General features: G+C 44.7%; 1 protein-coding gene across 1 annotated transcript; it reads left to right on the plus strand.

The window, feature by feature from the left end:
- Window positions 1-210: 210 nt before the first annotated feature.
- On the plus strand, window positions 211-12,544 carry SNRPA1 (small nuclear ribonucleoprotein polypeptide A'). Its single transcript, XM_084773588.1, has 9 exons — window positions 211-382; window positions 1,976-2,123; window positions 3,573-3,651; window positions 7,797-7,843; window positions 8,030-8,132; window positions 8,859-8,938; window positions 9,328-9,403; window positions 10,009-10,102; window positions 12,276-12,544. The coding sequence occupies exons 1-9, from the start codon at window positions 301-303 to the stop codon at window positions 12,332-12,334; spliced, it is 768 nt and encodes a 255-aa protein (XP_084629714.1). The 5' UTR covers window positions 211-300; the 3' UTR covers window positions 12,335-12,544.
- Window positions 12,545-12,980: the final 436 nt, after the last annotated feature.

Consider the following 12,980-nt stretch of genomic DNA (forward strand, 5'->3'; position numbering starts at 1 on the left):
TTCTTACTACTCCTCCCTCAAAGTGCACTGAGGTAAGAGAGAGCGCCTCCCGCATGTTTTGGACAAAAAAAGTCAGGAATCTGGGCTCGCCACGGTCCCGGGGACGTATCAGCCAAGAATCCTGAAGCAAAGACGACGATCGCGACTCCCGGCTGAGCTTTCGATTGCTTTAGCCTAGTGGTCGAGCTGCGCGCGGCTACGATTGGTGCTGTCTGGCAGCTCGGCGCGGTGCACTCTGGGACGCGGCACTGGCGGGAGGCGCAGGCCGGTGGCCGAGGCTACGACGCGGGCGGCGACAGGATGGTGAAACTGACGGCGGAGCTGATCGAGCAGGCGGCGCAGTACACCAATGCTGTGAGGGACCGTGAGCTGGACCTCCGCGGTGAGTTGGGCAGAGCGCGGGCTGTGTCCGGGTCCCGGCGCGCGGCCGCGGGAAGCCGGCCCCGCCGCGTGCGCGGAGGCCGGAGCCTGGCCGGCGGACCTCCCACCGGGCCCCGGGGTGCTGCCGATCGACGGTCCCACAGGGCCCTTGGGAGTCGTTTGTTACCCGCGCTCCTGCTTAGCAGACACGGTACCTCGATTTTTTCCCTGGTCCGTAGTCGTTAGGCATTGCCCGGGGTGTTCAGCAGCCTGAACTGTTTGCGAGCTAGGAAAATAGAACATGGTACTTACAGGACGGCGGCCGGCTGGTTTTTAACTAATGCGTTATTATGATTCGCGAGGGTGGGTTGGATATGTGCCACTGTTATCTTTATTGCGCAGTGATTTCCGTTTGGTTTTGTTTGCTTTTGAGACAGGGTCTCCTGTAGTCCGAGCTGGTTTCAAACCGCTGTATAGCTAAGGATTATCTCAAACCTCGGACCCTCTTGGCTCTACTCTCGAGGTGCTGGATAGATCTGTGCACCGTGTTTATATGGTGCTTCGGATGAGCCCAGGGTTTGTGCCTGTCAAGCAAGCAGTGGTCCAGAGCCGCAGCCCCCCGACAATTAACTCTTATAACAGGTGTTTTCAAGATTGAAGTGTTTGACCAAAGCCTAATAGTCATTTCCATGTTTAGGGCGGTAGATACAGAACTTGATTTTTTAAAAAAAACATAGCATCGAGAGTGCAATCATTAGCTTTTCAGGAGATGGCTTTGAGAGGGGTTAAGATTGTAAGACTGTGTGTGACCTGAGGCAACCACAGTCGAAGGGCATTATGCGTTGCCATTTGCTAAAATGTCTTGTTGATGTATGGGAAATCCTAGTGCTTTTCTGTGTTGAAATTAACTTTCTCGGAGAAAAGTCCAGTCAGTGGAGGAGCATCTGATCCTTTTACTGTCTTGGCGCGGTTTTGGTCTCTGCTGTATCTCCGAAGGGCATGCAGTCTTGAGAATACTTATTTTGGTACCATACTTTATTGCGCTCTTTCACAACTGTGTTGGGTACCTCTTCGTCCTTTAGTACCTTGATAATTATGCCCGTTAGACAATCAAGGAGACACTCCCGGGGTGACTTGTGGTTGTATATAAACCGTTGGCGCTGGCGCGGTACCGTGAGGATACGCGGATGAGTTCTGTGCGAGATGGAGAACACCTGTCAGCAGTTTCTGACCAGGGCTTGGGCATTAACGCTAAGCAGTTTAAAGTGTCCAAGTCTGTCATGGAGCCTAACAGCTCTAAGGACTTAGAGCAGTGAATACCTTGTAGACGTTCTTGTGGCCAGTGGGCACCAGTGCAAGTAAGTATGGCTGCTCTTGCCTTCAGCCTCTTCAAGTTTGCCAGAAGACTATAAGCTTCTTGACACTAAGGATCCCATGTAACTAGTTTGTCATTTATCTTTAGTATTTTTGTACAGTGCTTGACCTGACATCGGTGTCAGGTTAATACTTCCTGAAATGAAAGCTTTGCATCAAGTTACCATTAAATACTCCTACTATTTTCAGGACCTTTCATTTATATTAATATTTGTTGTATGGCTTGCTTTCCCTCCTACAGGATATAAAATTCCAGTCATTGAAAATCTAGGTGCAACCTTAGACCAATTTGACGCTATTGATTTTTCTGACAATGAGATCAGGAAACTGGATGGTTTCCCTTTGTTGAGAAGACTGAAAACATTATTGGTGAACAACAACAGAATATGGTGAGTGTCTGCCAGGAAGGATACTTTCTTCCCTGAAGTAAATGTTACAATGTACCCGGAAGACATTTTTTTTAATCTTATGTAATTAGTGTTTTGCCTGCGGGTGTGTCTGTCTGTACCTCCTAGCTGCCTAGTGCCTTTAGAGGCCAGAAGAGGGCGCTGGAGCTTGAGTTAGAGAGCTGCCCCAGGTGCTAGGAACAGCTCTGCGGCCTCTGGAAGACCAGCCAGAGCTCTGTGTTGTTGAGCCGCCTCTCTAGCCTCTCCCTGTCTCTTAAGGGGAGAAATGAAGAGAGCATTTTTCCTAAGAGATTGGGAGATTAACTTGGGCATTGTCTGACCTATTTGCCACCCTTCAGAGATCTGTAATATTCATAGCCGATACTAAACTTTAAATTTAAAACATGTTGCTGTGTATACATTTTAGATTCTAGAGCAGTTATCAACAGTATCATAATAAAAAAGATTTATAAAGGACAGGTATATGGCATTCGAATTTAATCCTAACACTTGGGCAGCAGAAGCAGGTGGCTCTCTGTGAGTTCAAGGCCAGCCTTGTCTATATAACAAGTTCCAGCCAGTGCTACATATTGGGACTGTCTCAATAAAATCTTTTTTTATGAAGTAAAATTACTTTTTCACTGAGTGCCTGTACCTCATACACCTTGCTGTTTTAATTTGTAGTTGGTTTCTAGAATACAATTCTGTGAAATTAAGATCCTATATGTTTTCTTTTGTTTGTTTGAGACAGGATTTCTCTGTGTAGCCTTTGCTGTCCAAGAACTCACTCTGGAGACCAGGCTGATCTCAAACTCAAGTGATCCCCCTGCCTCTGCCTCCACAGTGCTGGTATTAAAGGCCTGTGCCACCACCACTCAGATGGCAAAGCTTTTATTAAGAAAAGACTACAGGGGCTAGTGGCATTGCCCTGGTTAAGAGCACTGGCCGCTCCTTTTCCAGTCCCAGGGAATTCAAGGGTGGCTTCCACAGGCACCAAGCACACAATTGGTATGTGATAAAGTGCAGGCAAAACACCCATACACATAAAAGCACTGAGTGGTGTTTTTGGGGAGAAGCCATTTTCTTGATTAAACATTCTCTTCAGATGAATGAATGTCTTACACCAGTTCACGGAATGCAGAATTACTGAGGTTTTAGGTTTTTGAACAATAAGTTGTAAATTGGCTAAGTGGTTTTTCCTACCTCGCTTTTCCTTGGGTTGCACCAGACCACTTGGCAATGGAAAGACGCTCAGGTGTGGCTTTCTGAGGTCATCGCATCCCTGTCACTGGCCCTGTGCCTCAGACAAGGCTCCGACTTCGCTGCTGTCCCTGAGATGGGGTGTGGGAGAAGGATACCCTTACATCGAGGTGTTAAATACTTGGCAAGGAGGGAGGTAAATGTTCGCTTATTTGGATTTGGTTTCACTGAGAGCCTGTGTTTTTATTCCAGCCGTATAGGTGAAGGGCTTGACCAGGCCCTTCCCTGCCTGAGGGAGCTCATTCTCACCAACAACAGTCTAGTGGAGCTGGTGAGTTGAATGGGGAAGACTCTTAAGGGGCAAGGTTAAGGATACTTCCTGCTTCAGAAAATTACCTCCTAGTGTCTCTTCGTTTTTTTGTTTTGTTGTGTTGTGTTTTTTCCTGATTATTTTGCTATTTCAGCCTTTGGCTTTTTACTTTTTAATGGTTTTTCCCCCTTTGGTTGTGTTGGTTTGGTTTTTGTGTTGGGAGTTGACAAGCATTTGAATTCTATCTGTCACAGATCTCTTTGCCCACTCAGGTGTGCCTTTCTGTTTTTGATTCTGTTGGGTGTCTTGGTAGGGAAGTGCAGCCCTGGCTGTACTAGAACTTCCGCTGTAGCCCAGGCTGGCCTTGAACTCACAGAGATCTGCCTGCCTCTGCCTCCCCAGTGCTGGGATTAAAGGCATATGCGCTACTACATTTGGCCTAGTTTTTAATTTGTACAAGATTTAAATTTGTTAGTATTTTTCTGGGAACTGAACCTTGTGACCTGTCTGTTAATACTGTTTGGCCTTGAGGTTTGTGTCATGTAATATAATATGCCCAAACAGCTTTGTTTTTTGGTTTTGTGTGTGTGTTCTAGGTTAAATGCTCCATGACACATCTTTTTACCATCTAGAACTTTCATTTTTGTTGTCTCTTAAAAACTGCATGTAATAGGATTTTTTAAATTTTATTTTAGATTTATTTTGTGTGTTTGAGTGTGTGGCCTACATATACGTATGTGTCCCACATGTGTGCCTGGTGTCCATATGCTCAGAAGAGCATCAGATCCCCTAAAACTGGAGCTACAGACGGCCATGAGCCACCACATGGGTGGTGGGACTCAAACCTGGGAGGTGCTCTTAACCACTAGGTCCAGCCCCAGTGGTAGGATTTTAAAACTCTACTGTTAAGTCTGTTTTTGATTTAATGGTATTACTGGCATATCAGGGGGCTTTCTCTGTCGGCTGTTCTGGCTTTTCTGGGGGATTTTTTTTTTTTTGTTATTGTGTATGTATGCATGTGCACTTTCTCTGTCATTCCATTTTTCCTTCAAATAGCTTAGAAATTATCTGTATCTATATCTACTCTTAGCAATGTCATCAGTTTAAAGACACCCAATGCCTTTATAATAATCTTAACAATTATTTTTTAATGTAATGTTTTTATTCTTTGAGAATTTAATACATGTACACATTTATCCCCACTTCCTCCCATATCTGCCCACATGTTCTCACACTTTCCTTTCCTTTTTTTTTTTTTTTTTTTGAAATGGGGTCTTTTCTATAGTCCTGAAACTCAGAGATCCTCCTGCCTCTGTCTCCTGAGCCACCGTGCCTAGCCCTCCTGTTTTTAACCCACCATGTCCTATTTGTGCTGGCCGAATACTATAGACTCAGGGGCGTGGGGCTGTCTACAGGAGAGTGGCTGACCTACCAGGAGCCACACCCTTAAAGAATACTGACTCTCCCTCCCCCAGCTGCCCCAATGTGAAAAGTTACTGCGCTAGAGGTGAGCCCCCACCATCTTCCATGTGGGAATGTTGGCCAGCTTGGGCTTGTGCAGTTGACACAGCCACTGTGTGTTCATGAGTACAGTGATGCTGATATGTCCAGGATGCACGGTATGGCCTGGCCTTTGCCCACCCCTACCTTGCTCTTACAGTCTTTCTATTTTCCCTTCCTCCTCAGTAGTCTGAGCCTGGCGGAAAGGGAGTGTGATGTAGATGTCCCATTGTGGCTCAGCCCTCCAGAGACATTTATTCTCTACACTTTGGCCAGCTGTGAGTTGCTCGTAAACTCCACAAATGTCCACTCCACAGAGAAACTTCTCTAATGAGGTCCAAGACCTGCACTACCAATCTGCAGGCATAGAGATCCGTGTTTAGAGGGCAGTGTGAAGCTATGTCCGGTTAACAGAATGATAAGGGTAGTTCACGCCTAGGGCCTGTGAGCTCCCCGACCATGGTTTCTTAGCTAGATTTGTTGTATCAGACATGCATTTCCTTCTGTGGAACTGGGTCTTAAATCAAGTCAGAAAATGGTTGTACCTTAACATTTGTGCCACCATTGCACCTATGGGTATATCTTGCCACATCATCGTTACTGAGCTGACAGTATTCACAGCTGGGTAAGACTGCTGATGACTTTATCCCAGTAGCCTGCCTAGCACCTTCTGGTACCGTGAAAGCTAGCTGGCTAGGAGGAAGCTTCCTGGTCAGCACCAACTTGATTTCTTACGTCCTGTGACAAAAGTATGTGGTGACTTCACCAGTGGGGTCTTGCCATCAGTGAGACTAACTGTTAGCCTGTATTGTGTTTTGAGACAGTCCCTTAATTGTGTCACCAGACTGATTTGTAACTCCATATGTAGTCCATGCTGGCCTCGAATTTCCTACAGGCTTCCGTTTTTAGCCTTCCAAATGCTAGGATTGCAGGCATGAGCCACTACGCCCAGCTTTAAAGCCAGCACTCGACTGGCACACAGCTGGGCTAGAGCAGGTCCCAGCAGGGAGTCTTTCTAGAACCAGTGTCTTGGGTGATACATTGTAGAAGCAAAACCTGGATCTAGGACCTTTCCAATGCTAGGCAAGCATCCTCCTCCCTGCACACACACAGAGCTACAGGCCTAGCTCTTCTTTTTTTATTAAGCCCATTGGCATGCTGTTGCTGTGTTCTGTGTTGTGCATGTATAACAGACACTTTGGTGTTTATTCCTTTTGGAGTCTCATTGCGGCAGTGTGCAGTGTGCCAGTGCTCGAGCTCCAGCACTCCCTCTGATAGTGTGAAGATGGCTGCTTGCTTTCTGAGAACTCTGTTCTCTCTCATTGCTTTGTAAAATTGTGATGCACTTAACAAAAATGCCGCACTGACCTCTGTTTCCTTCCAGTTGGATGCTGCAGAAGTGAGTCCTGCTTTCATCTGTGCTATTTCCAGTGTCCCTCTTGAGTTACTCCTTTAGGCCTAGCCCAAGTTTCTCCTTAGTGTAAGAATCTGTCCTGTAAGGGACACAATTTGGCCAATCAGGACTGTATAGCAAGACTTTGTCCCCAGTGAGAGAAAAGACAGCAAGCCTGAGCATCCACATTGCTGTAGCCCCATTACACACCATCTGCCTCTCCCTGGACTTACTATTGAAACACGCAGCCCCTTGGGCAGCTGCTCTCACACTGAATGCCTGTGGGTTATCAGGGAGTTCTCTGGGTTATCATACACCTTCCTGGCTTCCTCTACTTTCTTCACAAACACTGTACAAGTTCTGTAGCTGATGCCCTGGCCTATTCCCACTGTACGCTTTCTAGGAATACCTTGTCTAGTTTGCCTGTAGCGTTTGGTGGTGTCTTTTTAGTGTTGCTATCTTTGTTCCATCATGGTCTCCAGGACAGTTTGGGAAGAGTTTGAAAATATGTGGCCCTGGCTGGTCTGAACTCACTGTGTAGAATAGGCTGGCCTCAAATTCACTGAGCTCTGTCTTTCTCTTCCTCCTGAGTGCTGGGATCAAAACATGTGCCACAGTGACTAGCACCCATAATTTTTTAAGCTATGCTATTCATCTTGTCTTTGAAAATATGTGAAGAGATGGAGGCGGGGTGGCCTAGGATGACAGTACCTTTTCACAGATAATACACTCCCTGAGGCCACCTGGGATATACTAATAAGAAAGGACATTTTGCACCCGGTGTGGTGGCATATACCTGTAATTCCAACCCTTGGGAGGATCAAGATCGGAGACCCTAGCAAGTTCAAGGCCAGCCCAGGGTATAGCAGATTCTGTCTCAAACAAACAGCAAAAACCCCACACTAGACCAAGATCTTGGCTTGAGGTTCCCATGTAAGCAGCTGCTCCAAGTAAGTCACTGGTGTTATCATTGGTTTCACTTTGGAATCATTCCCTAGTAGTGACTTTGAAATTGCTATAGGGAATCTTTTTTTTTTCTTTTTCTTTTTCTTTTGTCTTCTTTTGAAGCAGGTGTTGTTACTACCAAGACTTTAAAAAGCTGGACTATATTATTCATCCGTTTATTAGGTTGTATTAGTATTAGATTAGGTCCTGGAGCCGTAAAAAATAAGTAAACAGTGTGATGTTTGCTTCAAAGATACTTGTCATTTCAGACTATCAGAATGGTAGCATGTCTGTCAGCCTTGTTCTTACTGTGACTCTTATTTTATAGGGTGATCTGGACCCATTGGCATCTCTCAAATCACTCACATATCTAAGGTATGGAAATTACTTGTGACGATGTAACTAAATAACTCCTTCAGGCTGCTAATAGACAGCTCTTCCCTGGGTGGTATGTGTCACCGTGACAGCGAAGTAACAAGAGTGGTGTGCTTTCTCCTGACTTGTAGTCCTCACACTTTTCAAATGACCCTCTTACATGCAGTGCTGTCACTTTTCTTACAGCATCCTAAGAAATCCTGTAACAAATAAGAAGCATTACCGCCTTTATGTGATTTACAAAGTTCCACAAGTCAGAGTGCTAGACTTTCAGAAAGTGAAACTAAAAGTGAGTATTGCACACTGGCTGGGAATCACTACAGAATTGGCCTTTTCTGTATGCTTTCATTGCTGAGTTTTCCAAGTTGTTTAAATAAGTAAAATTTACCATTATTTTGAAATTTAATGTGTGGGAAAGAAGACTGTTACTGTTTTGTTGGGGTTGTTTTCTTTTGTTTTGCCTCTTAGCAGTTTATGGTAGAGCTTTGTTGGCCATTCTAAAGTTGGCCAAATGCTAGAACTACATGGTCAATTGTCTGCTTAGATGTGCTCCCAATAGGAAGCATAGTGTAACTCAGCTTTGAACAGCTCTGCCTGTTAGAATGGCTTTTCTGCCTTTAATCCCAGCACTCAGGAGGCAGAGGCAACTGGATCACTGTGAGTTCGAGGCCAGCCTGGTCTACAAAGCGAGTCCAGGACAGCTAAGGATACACAGAGAAACCCTGTCGTGAAAAACCAAAACAACAACAAAAAAAGAATGGTTTTTCCATTGTAGGAAGTGCTAATTCATCTCTGTAGTCTCTTGGAAGTCCCTCTTTGAAGCTAGGATGGGTGCTTTTTGAGAGCTTTGCCTGAGAAGGTTGGACTACTGTGTCTTCTAATTTAAAGTTGGCTTTTGGTGTTTTTACCAACCCAGAATATTTCAGGAGAATTCTCTTCCATGTTTTCTGAGGAATGCATCTAAATGCATGTGGTATTCCTATTTTGATTAACTCTGTGTGTGGTGTTGCTGTAGGAGCGTCAGGAAGCAGAGAAAATGTTCAAGGGCAAACGGGGTGCACAGCTTGCAAAGGATATTGCCAGGAGAAGCAAAACGTAAGATACGGATATCCAACTTAACTCCACTTCACCTTCAGAAACACTGTCTGGCAGCTTGCCTCTTGCAAAATTGAACCCAAAACTGTGGTTAATGCGGTATTACATTTGAATGATGGTGGCAGACCATTTGTGGTCTGTACATCACAGGAAATTTCTACAGGTTAGCAGAGCATGTATTTTGATTTACCTTCCTAATGTGGTGTTAAACACCCTGCTTTCTCTATAGGAAGATGGATTGGGTGGTGTTTCTGAAGGAGAGAGTTCTTGTATCAGTTTGTTAACAAAGATAAGATACTACACTGGTTGAATTACTTTCAAAAGCTTTTGAAAGTAAGAGAAGCAGCTTGTACCAGTCAGAATGTAACAATTATATTCTCCCTCCCAAGTTTTAATCCAGGTGCTGGTTTGCCAACTGACAAAAAGAAAGGTGGGCCATCTGCAGGGGATGTGGAAGCAATCAAGGTGAGGATGTATTGGGGCTACGGGACTAGAGAGAGCCAGACTAGGACAGCGATGTCATTGTGGAGACCGTCTTCCCACAGTCCTTAGGACTCTGCTGATTCTAGTTCAGGGGGGAAAAAATACTAGCTTAAAGCTACCGTTGGACCAGACTTTGGCTTGAATAATTACATGAACTAATGGAAGGCATTGGTATGTTTCTCCTTTTCCCAGGATACATTTACTAATTTGAGCAGTTAGTTATGTTAGTGTGCAGTCTTGGAGTTTGCCTTAGTTTCCCCTCCCCCCCAATATTTGCTAGCTGACATCTCCTGTTGGAATATTAGTAGAAAATCCTAAAGTCTCCAGCAACAGAATTCCAAACAGATACTTAGCTTCTAGGGATTGTGAAATGTTGCTTTTTCTCCCTTATAAGGGCCTGATCTCTCCCAAAATAGTGAAAACCGATGGTCTGTTTTCTAGGTTGGTTGTTAGTGTGCCGTGTGCCCTGTGCCTGTGGGGTTCTTCCCAAGCACAGAGCTGTGTGGCTTATGTCCTATGGGAAAGTTGCCTGGAATTTCTGTAGTGTCTTCTGGGTGTTGTTATCTCCCTTCCCCTGTGTTTTCTAGAATGCCATAGCGAACGCATCGACGCTGGCTGAAGTGGAGCGGCTGAAGGGCCTGCTGCAGTCTGGCCAGATACCTGGCAGAGAGCGCAGATCAGGTCAGCAAACTGTTCTGTCTGAACTTCTAAAACAGCGCATCAGAATGATTACAAAGTACTATCTGGCTGGCATGACGACACAGTATGTAGGAGGCTGAGGGACGCATGACGGTCAGGAGTTGAAGGTCATTCTTGTCTACAAAACAAGTTTGAGACCAGCCTGGGTTACACAAGACCCTTTCTCCCCTCAACCCCGCAAGAAGAAATAGGAAGGGAGGTGGGAAGGTCAGTAAAGAAAGTTAAGCCATTGGGATATGTATGGGGTCTATACTAGTTGAAGAAAAACATTTCATAATATGGAAAGAATAAAGTTCTAGAGGTGACTATGTGAACATCTAGTCACATGCTATATAGTGGATATTTTGCTATATGGTGGATGAATAAACAATTTACAATAGCGATCTCATAGGGTGACAGTTTAAAAATCCTTCTGCCCGGTATTTTTACTCTATGCTGTCTGTATTTAGATTTGTATAGATGCACAGGTACTTAGCTTTGTTTTTCAGTTGTCCATGTTATTGAGAACAGTGACATGTTGCCTAAGTTCATAGTTTTAAGAAAATAGTTGCCTTCACCAGATGAGTAGTTTAATAGCCTACTCTGTCTAGGTTTATGTAAGTATGCTCTCGGTCTGCACAAAATAACCAAAGTCTTCTGTGATAATCCACACCATAATCCCTGTAAAGCAAGGTACTGCCGTATATGGTGATTTAATGGTTCAGGACGGACTGTATAAAGAGCCTAACCAGTCCTGTCCTTGGGCAGGTTTCTTTGTCTTAGGAGGGCACTTTAATCTTTAAGTTTAAGATAAGTACTGTCATCAAAGATGTGGGGGAGGAGTGATGAGTGTGTTCAGTACACGGCCAGTGTTTGTGGGTGTGAGATACTCTGTTGTTTGAATGCCAAGTTTGTGTCAGACAGCATGTTGAGCACTAGAGATAACTGTTCAAATGAACACATATTACCAAGTTTGGAGTGAGTATCCCTGGGCTTGCTACCTTGATAGCTTTCCAAGGGTCATCATGTTTGAGCTGCTGTTTTAGTTTTGTGACCCACTGAGTTTAGTGATAGTTGCTTCCATGAGTATGGGGTGTGGGTTTTACTGCAGCAGCAAGGGCAACTTACAGTGACGACATTACAGAAGACAATGACTTCCTACTTCAGCAGCATCTATTGCGAGGAGCTTCTCAGGAGAGGAGATAAGATATTCTTAAGAACTGTGGTATTGTGGTCTCTGGGACATGCAAGGTAAAAGGTTTGTAATAACTCTGAGATGTTTGCTCTTTCCGTTTAGTAGCATGTGTACTGGTAAAAGCTGCTGGTGCCTCAGCAAGGAGGCCAGGTGATGGAGTTCAGGGATACGTACCATGCTGAAGTCCCTGAGTTCAGTCCCAGCTCCCAACAGTGTTTATTACCAATGATAACATTGAAGCTTTTAAGCAAAAAGGAACATTTGGGAAACTTGGCTGGGGATGTAAATCTGGTAGAGCACTAACTAACACACATATGACCCTGGGTTCAAGCTTCCCCATCACTACACTGGCCTCTAGAGAAAGAAGATGTAAGTCCGCAGTTTAACGCTCACATTTCTGGGGAAACTAGTGGAAATACTAATGATCACGACGTGACTCAACAGTTGAAAGACGTACAAAATGCAGTACAGTGACTTCTCCAAATAGTCATGTGCCTGCGTGGGTGAAGATACATTCAGATACACAAGGTAGAGTAGTGGGCTGCAGGGAAGAACAGGAAGAGTTCCTTAAGAAAACTTGAAGTTCACCTTGTGAACCTGTCTGTACGAAGCTGCCACTTCAGCCAGGCAAGCCTTGGTAGCAAAGCAAACAGAAGCTGCTGTTTGCTTCTGACTATGGAAGTGACAGACAGACTTGAGCCTCGCTAGTTTCCCTAAACATTTGGATGAGGCAAAACTTTCTGGTGGTTGGTTGGTTGGTTTTTCTTTCTGCATAGCTCCTGGCTGTCCTGAAACTCAATGTCACCAGACTCAAACTCAGAAATTTGCAAAAAAAATCTGCCTCAGATTGTGTTTGTGTGTGTGTGTGTGTGTGTGTGTGTGTGTATTCATTTTTTTTAAAAAAAATCAATGTGTATGTGCCTGGTGAGTGGATGGATAATACAAAACTGACATGACTTGTGGTTTGGGGGTTTTTTTCAGGGCCAAGTGATGATGGTGAAGAAGAGCTGGAAGAAGACACAGTCACAAATGGGTCCTGAACTCTGTGGCGGATGGTCTGATAAGCTCTCTCGGGACAAGTCTTGGATTTTGAACACGGAGAATAGCCTTGCTTGTATAAGTAACATGGAATCTGTCAGCATTGCTGAATGCTCAGAAGTACTGCTGATAATTTTTTAATATGAACCTTGAGGCAGAAATGCCAGTTTTCTACAAATGGTAAAATAAAGGCCACTTACTATGCTGCCAAATTGTGTGTTGTGTGTTGCAGGGAGGTGTAGGGCAATATTGAGTTGGAAGTTGGGAGGATGATGTTTCTGAATAGATATTACTCCTGTTTATGAAATATTACAGATTATTTGTAAGGGTGGGCGGGCTTTAGGACTAGACGAGCATCCTCTGACCTTTTTAGTTCAGCACACAAACATACATGAGCATCTCACTAATCAATTAAAAGTAATATGCAAATTGTAAGTAGGAATGATTCTCTACTCTGCCTTGTTCCCTTGAGAACAGTGTCTCTCACTGTGCCTGGAGCTGGGCTGGAAGCCATCAAGTCCCAGCAGTCTTCCTATCTACCCCACAGTACTGGGGTTGTGGCATGCATGTAGACAGACCCGGCTTTTTACCTGGGTGGTGGGGATTTGAACTTGGGTACTGAAGCTTGCATAGCAAGCATTCTTACCC

The sequence above is a fragment of the Acomys minous genome (genome assembly GCF_964271855.1).
Source record: "Acomys minous genome assembly, chromosome: 2".
NCBI lineage: Eukaryota > Metazoa > Chordata > Mammalia > Rodentia > Muridae > Acomys > Acomys minous.

Excerpts from the sequence above, each read along its gene's own strand:
- SNRPA1 (XM_084773588.1), top strand. The coding sequence starts at position 301 with ATGGTGAAACTGACGGCGGAGCTGATCGAGCAGGCGGCGCAGTACACC. Across the intron at positions 3,652-7,796 it reads ACAACAGTCTAGTGGAGCTG|GGTGATCTGGACCCATTGGC; the intron begins GTGAGTTGAATG and ends CTTATTTTATAG. Across the intron at positions 9,404-10,008 it reads GGGATGTGGAAGCAATCAAG|AATGCCATAGCGAACGCATC; the intron begins GTGAGGATGTAT and ends TGTGTTTTCTAG.